The sequence below is a fragment of the Setaria viridis genome, chromosome 7 (assembly GCF_005286985.2).
Source record: "Setaria viridis chromosome 7, Setaria_viridis_v4.0, whole genome shotgun sequence".
NCBI lineage: Eukaryota > Viridiplantae > Streptophyta > Magnoliopsida > Poales > Poaceae > Setaria > Setaria viridis.
The window spans coordinates 13,307,926-13,320,045 of NC_048269.2; the positions used below are offsets into that span (position 1 = coordinate 13,307,926).

A 12,120-nucleotide genomic window follows, 5' to 3' on the forward strand; every position below is an offset into this window, starting at 1 on the left:
GTCCTGATTGTTTTTTTCAAGCATATTCGTAACTTAATGACTGGAAAATTAAAATGTCTTCGTTTAGAATCTTTAAAAGATTAAAGCCAAGATTAAAATACAAAACTGGCAGCACCCTGTGGATTACAGGGATGTTAAGGAAATTCCCACGCGTTAGGGTCACTACTAAAAAAGTCAACTTATAAGACGATTCATTTTTGTCATAGTAAAGGCCAATAACGTCATGGAAACATATCTGTGACGAAGCTATGACGAAATTCTGTTCGTTACCTATGTAGCGTCATAGCTGTTGCATAGTGACGATTTGGTGTATTTCATCATTAGTTGATCTTATAGTTGATCCCTGGTAGCATGATGCAACTTTTATCTTAGTTGATCTTCTATACATACAAGACATGGGTAGACATCATTGGGACATCATTTTTGTGCATGGAAAATATACATGCAACATACACTTTCCACAATGTTACACAAAATAATTAAGTACATAAAAGGGTCCATGTTTAAGCTGGCGTGCTACATGTGGTACCTTGTGTTTCCTCCTAACCTTGACCACATCTCCGCACTGCGGTTACTACGGCTGGAGACGTGCCAGCTCCTCAGCGAACACCTTCCTGAACTCCGGCATGGACTCAGGCTCCAGCGACAGGGCGAGCGTGACGGCGTTGTCCTTCCCTGCCGCGTTGAGCACATGCAGGAATCCACTGTAATACATGAGCGCCGGCCCCATGAACGCCGGAGCGCCGAAACCGAAGTCGGCGTCATGCAGCGACATGCCCATCCAGCTGATGGCACGGAGATGCGCCCGCGAGATGCCGCTCCTCGGCAGGTTCATCGTGTCCACGCCCTCCAGGTAGTCTACCAGTGACCGCGCGTACTCGTCACCTTGGCTGGTCGCCGCGCGCAGGCGGCGTGCGGCGTGGCCGACGGGGTTGCACACCACCTCCTCCACGGTGGCCGCCGCCGACGTGCGGATCACGGCGTTGCCGAAGTATCCTGGAGGGAGGGGTGGAGATAGGCGCGGGCGCATGTCGACCATGGAGTAGAGCCTCGTCTCCGCGTCTGGCGGCAGCGACCGTGCCCGGCACGCGCACTGCCACACGAGCGCGACCACTGCGCGGAACGTCGACGCGGCCTCGCACCGCGCCTTGAGCGCGCTCACCTGTGCTTTTGTCACCGTGATCAGCGTGCTCGCGTAGGTGGACGCGGTGGTGACGGCGTGAGGCGGCGGCGTTGGCTCCGGCTTGTACTCCGGGTGGTCGTAGAGCACCGTGGGCACCGGCCGCGCGCTGAGAAGTTTGTGATCGAAGCACGGCGGCGCAGGCGCATCGCCGGTGGAGCCGCGCGCGATGCTCGCCCACGTCTCGACGAAGTGCGCCGCGCTCCTGGCGTCGACGAGTGAGTGGTGCACCGCCAACCCGAGAACCATGCCGCCGCAGCGCAGGGACGTGACCTGAACTAGCAGGAGCACGCATGGCGGGGTCGGCGACAGCTCCCGGGGCACGAACAGGTCGCGCATCTCGGTGCACGGTACGAAGTCGTTGATCAGGTCGTTGAGAACGTAGTCGGAGCGTGCGGTCACGAAGACGACGCCCTCACCGGTGCAGTCGACCTGGAGGCGGCCGGTGGCGTCCAGCCCAAGGCGTCCTGCAAGCGGGTAGAACGGCACGAGCGCTTTGGCGAGGCTGTCCTTGATGATGTCGACCGCGAACACGCCAGGCTCGCCGTCCGGCCGGTAGAAGTAGACCGTGGGCGTGTAACCGCGGCGCGCCGCCAGGTCGAGGTTGGACAGCCAGACGGCTCCGGCCGGCGTCTCGTCAGCCGGAGCAACAAGCTCCGACGTCAACACCTCCACTGCGGCCATGGAAGGTCGTGGAAGTGCTGTGTGCTTCGTCTTCAGCTGTGTTGCGGTGTGTGCTGTGGTCTCTCTGAGCTTTTCGGACGTCCTTAATATATAGAAAATGTGAATGGAAGCATGGGTGAGCGAGGCACATTGCGCGCCGGGCGGTTGGTGGCGCTTGGCACCTTGCGGAAACTCTTAAAATTTGAGCTCGAGAAATTCATGCGTGGCACGCCCTGTTGTTGACTGTCGCAGGTTCTGTAGAGACACAAGTCATCCACGAGGTGATGCGGTATCAGCATCTCCTACTTGTAAACATTATTAAAAGGAATGAAATTGGTATCGGTATTATCCGTCCGTTGTTCGCCGAAGGAATTTAGACATTCAGATGGATAGTTTGTATTCGAATCCCCACATTTAATATATATTCGTGTCGTATCGTATACTCAAAGTTAGATATCTAAGATGTGAATAGAACGAATATCAATATTCGACACATCTTAGCACTATTCGTATCCAAATTCGATTCGAGAAACATAACTATCTATATTCATATCTATATATATCCATTCTATCCAATCCATTTTTATCCCTAATTATTACTGCTACAATTGGATATTTCTTATTATTACGTGCGAACACACGTATTTTACACAATTCAGAGGGTACTGGCGTATCTAATGGCAGCAATTGTCTACGTGTGGATCCATGGGTCTCGACAGACATACAGATGGAGAAAGGAGCCCAATAGCAAGATAGAGTTCGATGTAGCTCAGTTGTTGGAGTGTGCCTAGGCCGGCGGTGGCTTGTCGTATCTTTCTTCACTTCTAACGGGTAACGGCTACCTAATTGTATACATACAACATCAATAATATCATGCTATAACACTGACACCTAAAATTTAACATCTTCTCAGATCAGGCAATCCTTGTGAACTGTTCGATTTGAATCTGACGTTGCTCGTGTCATCTTCTTCATCAGTTCAAGCACTTCTTGAGTTGCAACAGTACCACACCGCACCCCTGCCTCCCACACTCATTCGGCCATCCTAAGTGGCATCCTCGCCTGCCGGAGCTGCCAGAGCTGCACCCGCCACTCTAACAACTTGTTTTTAACCACCTCAACCCCACCTCCCCAACCCAAAAAAATGGCAGCCACTGGACATTCTCCACCGCCCACGGCGTGCTGACAGTGCCCCACCTCGCAACTTCGCCCACAACCCGTCTCCTCTGAAAGTCTGCGGGCCTTCCACAAACTTCATTCTAAGCTCAGAGCACCCAACAACCAAAAAAACCTGAAACCCTAACACCCCTTTCGGCTACTTAGCCATTGCCGAGCTGAAATTTCGCAAAATCTCAGGCCTCTAATGTTTAGGAAATGTGACGTCAATATCACCCAAGCATCCCTCCTAAGAGACTATAATAATACAATTGTCATTCCTATTCGACTTTTAAGTTCAGATAAAATAAGCTTAAGAGGTCCTGCTCAGAGTTCCAGGTTTCATCAAGGATATTTGGTAGGATACAGTGGTTGTACCAAACTTCATGGCAACGGCGTAAAAGTAGAAAACATAAAAATAACAAGAGATGTGTAGATTCCTTAGCCGTGCACAGCCTCGATGATTTGATCACGTTATCTGTACAGAAGCAAGGTACGGGAATAAGGTTTATTCTTAATGACTCGTCTTCTTCATTGTCAATACTAGTCACCTCTATAATTAACTTATGAGTCCAAAAAAACAAAAAAGAATACTTCGTGTCAATACTTCCTAACTACTATTACCAACTCTCCGTGTATTGTCCTTCCGGTCCATGACATTGCATGTGCTATGCTTTTGTAGTCATCTCATCAAGTTTTAGCATCCACCTAACAAAGGTTAGACAGTATGTATAACCTACATCTGCAATATAGGTTCAGAAGAATGCTTTTGGTGGAATAGAGTGGCTACAAAACTGGGTGTAGCTGAGCGCCCTTTTTGTGTCATTTGATTTGATTATCAATGGAGTCAAATTTGCTTGGATAGTTTAAAGCATAGTCACTATCAGAGAACGGACTTTTATGGAACGGGATCTTCTTGCAGATTCAGCTTCCATGGTAGCTAAAACCGTAGAGATTCTTGTAATATTAGTTTGGCATTTTTTTCCCATCATAGTCGTCGTCAACTTTTTCTTCTTCAATCATCGAAACTAATTTTTGAATTTATATTCTTCTCAGGGGCAGAGTACGAATCTAATTCTTCCGAGGAGCATTTTTAAATTATTCAATCTAATGCCTTGCGAGGCCATAGAAATATTCTAGTGCTAATAATTGGCAGCTGCAGTTCCTTATTAAGTCTAGGCCCTTATGGTACATTGCAGGGTTGCATGAATAGTAATATTCTTGTTCTTGGCAAATGGGAACAATTCTGGGAAAGATTGACATGGCACTCTACCATTCCAGAGATCTTTCCGGAGCAGACAAGAATGCCCATCCTACAGTACCACACATGCTAACCCTTTGAAAGAATTCAGCAACTTGAGTATATCTTGTCACCAAAAGGAACCCTTCTTTGTATGATTTGGTAGCCTTCCATTACTGTAATGTTTTTTCCAAACCAGGTGCACCCAAGGAGTATCAACTTTATTGATGAAGAATTTATGGAGATGTTTATAAGCAGGGCCTCATTTTGGGTTTATAGCTTAATAACCCCTAGACCTCCCTCCGATTTGGGTAGACAGACCATTTCCCATGCGTGCTGTCTTTGGAGGGTTTTTGGCATTGACATCAGCTCCTCTCCACAGAGGCAATGGTTTCGGTACTTAACATGTTTGATGACAGTTTCATGCGTGAGAAAAGTGCACATGTAGAAGATGGCAAGGAGGTGAATACTGAGTTTGTTAGCTGGAGTCTACCCGCTTGGGACAGGAATGTTGAAGTGCTGAGTAATCTTCTTTCACATCGTGTGACCACAGGGAGAGAGTATTCAATTCTTGGTTTGGTGATGTTTGGGATTGTTAGTGACCATTTATAAGAGAGTTAAGAGAGTTGAGCTGTGCACGCTTAGAGAAATACTTTCTGAGGGGAAAACAGTAAATTAGTTTCCGTGGGTGAAACTTGTCCACTTGCAAGCACAATGTATATACTGTAGTTTCTACAAAGCACAATAAAAACATTGCATACACTACATACGGACCAACGTTCAATACCACGGGATTCAGATTCGGGTTCTGCATTATTGTTTTGGCTAGCTAGGTGCACTTCTTATTTTTGAAACAAAATCTTGTATATTTATGGCGAAAAGTTTCCGCGCGAAACATTTTTTAGAAGAATCATACCCACGAAACTCTCTCCCTCGCTGAAAGCTCTACTTTTATATGGAAGTATATATATGTACACACCATATATTATCTAATATATCTGCCTAACCCACTAACCTAGGTTAACAATAAATTACCTACATGTGGACCACATCATGTAGCTACGTTCAAGCCGGCCTCCACGACCAACCCCTGCACTGATCCGTGTAGCTCGGTACAAGCCGGCCTCCAGGACCAACCCCTGCACTGATCCGTGATGCATGTAAGTTCAAACCTCTTAGAAAATTTGGAACGCGCAAATGCAACTTTTGTCTTAATTGATCTTATATTCTATGTATACAAGACTTATGTAGACATCATTGAGACCCCCTCATCATCTATGTGAAAGAATCTTAATCGTATATATTTAGCTCGGAGAGTTGTTGTACTACTCCAGATAGGATGTGTCTGCATGATATTGTGGATCTGGTATTAAAATCCTCGTCACGTGACCCATCAGCAAGCTGATGAGGAATAACCTAATTCCGGCCATTTACCTTGCACACTACTACAAAAACGGTTTCAGGTGCGGATAGGTCACCCGCTCCTAGCTTTCGCAGCTATAAATAGCTGTTTGCAGGAGCGGGTAAGGTGTTCGCCCCTGCAAACCATTTCCGAAGGCAGGTGCCATTTGCAGGGGCGGGTCACCCCATTCACCCACCCCTAGTAATCGATTAAAAAATAAAAAAATGAACCGCTAGCCCCACGTGGAGCCTCGTCGCTGGGCCCTGCTAGAGAGCCGCATGCTGCCGGGGAGCCCGCACGGCACTAGAGGCCGCGCCGCTAGCCCTGTTGCCCGCTCCGCCAGAGATCGAGTCCTCATGGCTGGGGAGGTCGGGGAGGCCCCCACGCATCACCACTAGGGAGGTGGGCCCTGCGTGCTGCCTTTGGCATAGGAGGACGGGCCCCCACAAGCCGCCAGAGGCTGGGGAGGCTGCCACCACCGCTGGAGGTCGTCCTGCTACCGCCGCTGGCCGCTTCGCCGTAGGCCGAGCCCGTGCAGCCGGTGAGGTTGGGGAAGCCCCCGTGCGCCGCCACTGGCCGGGGAGGTGGCCCCCCATGCCGGCGTAGCCTCACTGTCGGGCGCTGGCACAACAGCTGGATGGAGCCGAGCTAACCGGCGGTTAGGGACGAGGAGGAGGAGGCATGGCGGGAGAGGAGGTGCGTGTGGTGGAGGAGGTCCAGGATGATTTTTTGAGGTTATCAACTACAAAGTTTTCTACCCTTTTAATATAAAGTTTATCTTCATCCAAAATTGTATGAAAAAGTTATGAATTTTTTTGCACGAAATAATTTCTAGGTGCGGTTCATGCCATCACCTGCACCTAGAAATGATTTTTAGGGGCAGTTGATGCCCTTACTTGGCCCTAGAAATTATTTTCAGGTACGGGTGGCGCCATCACCCGCCCCTACAATTGTTTCTCCATTTTTGTTTTTCTTTTATAATATATTTTAGAGCTATTAAATGATCCCAAATGCAAAAGTTATCAACTACAATGTTTTATGTTTCATTGAGCTCTACAATTTTGATATAAAGTTTGTATTGATTCGAGATGATATGAAAAAGTTTGTATTCAAAAAATACATCCATTAAACTCATTTATATTTACTCACATATATACTCATACATTCACATATACTTATACATTAACATATACTCACACATATCTTATTTATTATATATATCTTATTTATTATATATACTCGTGTCCATTTAGACCTCGTTGAGCGTTACAACTTTCATATAGAGCTCTACAAGTTCGATACAGAGCTTCTCATAGTCGAAGTCATTTGAAAGTTAAAAAATATTATTTTTCAAAATTAGAGAACTTATAATAATATTTTGAAGTATTATACAATCCCAAATTGAAAACTTGTCAACTTCAAAGTGTTTGGTCTTGTCGAGCTCTACAAGTTTGATATAGAGCTTCTATATAGCCGAGGTCATTTGAAAATTCAAAAGTTTTAGATTTCAAAATTAAAGAACTTATAATGATATTTTGAAGTATTAAACAATCTCAAATTGAAAACTTGTCAACTTCAAAATTTTAGGCCTCCTCGAGCTCCACAAGTTTGATGTAGAGCTTATATATAGCCGAAGTCATTTGAAACTTCAAAAGTTTTAGATTTCAAAACTAGAAAATTTATAATGATATTTTCAAGTACTAACAATCTCAAATGAAAAACTTTTCAACTATAAAGTTTTAGGTCTCGTCGAGTTATATAATTTTTATATGAAGTTTGTCTTCATCTGAGATCATATAAAAAAGTTATGGATTTATTTCCACGGGACCATTTCTAGGGGCGGGTATGTCATCACCTGCCCCTGGAAATCATTTTCAGGAGCGGGTGATGCCATCACTTGCCCCTAAAAATAGGAACCATTTCTAGGGGTGGGTCATCCCATCGCCCGCCTCTGAAAATAGGGGCTATTTTCAGGACCTGCAAATGTTTTTCCAAGGATCCACTCCTTTTGTAGGTGCGGGTGGCAATTTCACCCGTCCCTACAACTTGTTTTTTAGTAATGGCAAGAGCCAGCAGCACTACACGCAATTTTTTTTTGTCCGGCCAGCATTTTGATGGTCGCCACACGGCTAGGCCGATATATGGTGTGCCTTGTACATGCACTCGGATGGTAAAAAACATTAGTCACTTGTTTGTATATAGTGTAAGCCAAAAAGGGTCGGTGCTAACGAGATATTCCAAATGATAGAGAAAAGCACGTCTCCTGCTTATGATGCTACGTAGTATCGGAGTAGCATTATATCCTACTTGTAAACATTACTACTGCTGCAATTGGGTGTTTCGTATATACTGTTAAGTGCAACACACACGAACATGGCGTCATGGGAAACTACTCGCTTGGTCCTGCAGGCAGCAAATGATTTCTTGTGGGCAGCTTGGGTGAAATGCGTGGGCCTGTTGACTGCCGCAGGTTCTGCAGAGATATGTAGAAGTATCTCCTATTTGTAAACACAAATTTGACGTCATAGGCAACTACTCGCTTGGAGCTCAATTACCAACTACGTACAGGCGGCAAATGGCTTCTTGTGGGACGTTTTCCACGATCTCTAGAGTTCAATTGCCTAGCTAGAATAATGATTTACAGTAGGACTTGGTTGCCTCAATTATCAAGGTTGAAATTTGCACAGGATTAGTTCTAGCTTTTTTTTACGAACGGACTTATATATCTTATTCATATTAAGAAAAGTGTTAACCAATACAGAAAAACCATGTTAAAAAAGATAATCACAAAAAAATTTGGAAAACTATTCTTGTCCGATCAAATGCATCAATCGCAACTATGATCACTCTGCGTGTTGTTCCCATGACTTTTAATCTTGCCGGTGAAAAGGAAAGGAGTAAACAATAACCAATGATCTTGGAGATGTTTTGCCGTAAGATCAGTTTCGCCATTTCTTGTTTCCCTAACGTTGGACAGTCTTTAACGTGCTAGTGCTGGTGTGGTACGGCCTGTTCTGCACCCAAGTAAACAGCATGGCATTATCCTTCCTGCTACCTCCGCGAGGCAGGACGGATCCCCTGTAGCAGCGTCACTCAGGCTCCACTCTGTGCACCAGGCTCTAATTTATATCCCTTCACTTCTCAATATGAAGTTTACTTAACGACGATCCTCAATAATCTACTCCATTTTTTTTTCTTCAATATGTCCCCTCCATCGGCTCTTCTGTATAACAGCTCTTAAAAAGCAACACCATCTATTTCAACGCGGTATGATCCCACATATTGACATACATCCATTAATATTGCTAATGGATAGGTACGGTATCACCCAAGTATTACTTCTAAGAGACTACAATGCAGTTTTCACAAGTACATTTGGTACTGTACAGTAGTTGTACCAAACTTCATGGCAATGGTGCAAAAATGGAAAACACAAAAGTAGCAAAAGATGAAAAGAGAGCTGCAGACTCCTTAGCCACACACAGCCTTATTTAGTAGGATCACCTCATCTTCATTGTTGTTATTTTGACTTTAATATCACCTTTCTCTAATTAACTTTTAGTCCAGAAAAAAAAGGAATACATCCCTAACTACCATTATTACCAACTCTCCTTGTGCTTCTGTACCAGTCGTCCATGATTTTTTATGTGATTAAATGTATTATTCTTTTGTACATTCTCACCAACGGATCCACCTAACAAGGCTAGCTAGATAGTACAAGCTGCATTTGCAATGATTGGTTTAGATAGATGATGTTGGGTCGAGTGGAGTGACTACCAAACGGGTTTAGCTGAGACCTCTTTTAGTGTCATTTGATTCAGTTATTCATGGAGTCAAATTTGCTTAGATTTTAAAGTGTAGTCAATATCAGAAAACTGATTTAGTGATTCGGAGGATCTGCTTGCAAATTATTCCATGTTCGCTAAGAGGTAGAGATTCCTGTAATATTTGCTGGTATTTCTTCATCATTATCATCTTATCGCCATCATAATCTTCTTTCAACCAACAGAAGCAATTTATAATTTGACTTCATCTGAAATTTATAGAATTCTTTTTTCTCTTTAACAAAAGAGAAATTTTAGTGAGGTGCGGTTTATTAGCTCACTACTATAGAAGCTTCTGGCATGCTTCGACTTATCCCACTGCCCGCTATTTACAAGAAGTCATGGGTACACTTATTGATAGTGGGTCCGGCGGGCAACCGAGGTTCAACGAATGTAGAAATATGGAAGATATAAAACTTCCCACTTCGACGCCCACTTTCAAATAAGTAAAAAGGAAGAAGCGACTGGAGAGGCAGAGGTTAGAGTCAAAGGAGGAGCCACCATAGTCAAAGCCCCAGTTGCATCTTTCGTGTTCATCTACTTTACTAAATAAGTCTAGCTTCAAACATGTGTAGGCCATATAGTTACTCGCAAAAATAAAAACGTGTAGGCCATATAGGCGCCCAGCTGCCTTTCCTCGCAAAAGAGGATATATAGCGCTTGGGCATTTACCCTTGGTGCAGAACAAAAGACCCCTATATATGTAATTTCTACCAAGCACAATATAAAAGCTTTGAACAACAAAGGGACCAAGCAACCTACATCACAACCTGTGTCTCTGATAAGGTTTGCACATATTGTTTTGGTTATATGCACTTCTGATTTTTCTCATGGAAAACTGTATGCTTGTGGTGAAAATTTTCTCCACGAGATTCTCTTTTTCTCTTTACGAAACTGTACTTTAATTTTTTTTGGACCTATACATAGTGCTAACCTATGGTTTTCATCTCATAGCACCTATAACGCCACTAACTTATGGTTAAGAATAAATTGCCCTGCATATGTGTAACTAGGGACAAGCCGGCCGACTGGACCAACCCCTGCATTGATCCGTGATGCATGTAGGGAACAGTACTATGTCCAAACCTCCCTCGGAAGATTTGGAACGCATAAATGCATCTTTTGTCCTATTAGTTTATCTTCTATGTATATTATACTTATATTATGGAGTAAACATCATTGAGATCTATATATGTATATTAGTTCATCGTCTATGTTAAAGAATACTCCCTCCGTTCCAAATTATAAGTCATTCCAAGAATCTTGGAGAGTCGAAGTATCTCAACTTTGACCAAATTTATATGATAATATAATAATATTTATGATGTCAACTAAGTATCATTAGATTCTTTATCAATTATATTTTCATAGTATATCTATTTGATGTCATAAATCTTTATATTTTTCTCTATAATTTTGGTCAAACTTGGGATACTTTGACTCTCCAAGATTCTTGGAATGACTTACAATTTGGAACGGAGGGAGTATTAATTATCTTTAGCTCAGAGAGTTGTTGTACTCCGGATATATCGATGCTTTTCTACACGATACAGTGGGTCTGGTGTTTAAATCTTTATGTGACGTATCCGCAAGCTGCGTAATTAACTTAACTAGCCGTAAACCCGTGCATTCGCAGGGGCTAGCTATATAGTTAAGCAATAATATCAAATTAGTAAGAACACCACCTTTTTTCTTTGGAACAAAAATTATTCACATTAGGTTCATGTAAGCATAATTGAATTAAAAATTCTCCAGTATTTTATTGTTAGAACATGTCGACTTTTATGCGTGGGATAACCTTATTTTAGTGATGGATACAAACAAATATTTTGAACTTCATTGATCACCTGATATTTAAACTTTAATTTAGTTATTGTTAGACAAACATATATATTCTATCATGTAATGGGCAATTATATAATAGGAAGCAAATGTCACCGAAGAAATCATGAAAGTTTTGTCATTGCATATATATAAGTTATCCAAACTTATATAATAGTATTATAGCTTAATTATGAGCTTGCACAGTAAGCTAAGCGTGCATGTCTAACAATAACTAAATGTTGTTTGGCATGAACGCTCGCCGTCCAATGTTGTGCATCTTATTGCTCAAGATTGTAAGCTTTCTTTGTTAATGACACCTCCGTTTTATCTAAACAGAAAGTAAAGCACATGTTCCAATTGATTTGTTCATACGTTGTGTGCCTCGCAGCTTGCATGCCTTCACTCCATGGAATCCATCAAAGACATCAAGAATGTGCATGCATGCAAGAATCAAAGTAGTCCAACTTTCAAACTTCTTTGCCTATCGCTTGGGCTTTTCCATGCATGCATAACTCTATATGTCATACATGGATTTTTTTTCTTTTTATCTGAACCAACCAGTAAAATTTGGAGTCACGGTAGATACATGGCCGGATTTTGTCCCTCTGACTCTGACTGATGTAGAAATTTCTGAGACGACATACCAAAACCAACGTAAAGGTGCTGGACTCTCTTTGATACATAATGTACGTGGCACGTTTAGCATTTTAAATAACTAGCAAACATGTCCGTGCGTTACTACAGGTCTAAGGTGAAGATCTTAAATATTACATGTATTATCTATAAATAATATCCAGACTCTCTCTCAATGCATGAACTTTTTACATGCATT

The 12,120-nt window shown here is 43.1% G+C and overlaps 1 protein-coding gene across 1 annotated transcript; it reads right to left on the minus strand.

Annotated features, from left to right (window-relative positions):
- Nucleotides 1–352: 352 nt before the first annotated feature.
- LOC117865333 (hydroxycinnamoyltransferase 4) lies at nucleotides 353–1,942 on the minus strand. The gene has a single exon (XM_034749500.2). The coding sequence runs from the start codon at nucleotides 1,862–1,864 to the stop codon at nucleotides 575–577; it is 1,290 nt and encodes a 429-aa protein (XP_034605391.1). The 5' UTR covers nucleotides 1,865–1,942; the 3' UTR covers nucleotides 353–574.
- Nucleotides 1,943–12,120: the final 10,178 nt, after the last annotated feature.

What these genes read in the sequence shown, in the direction of transcription:
- LOC117865333 (XM_034749500.2), bottom strand. Translation starts at nt 1,864, where the DNA reads ATGGCCGCAGTGGAGGTGTTGACGTCGGAGCTTGTTGCTCCGGCTGAC.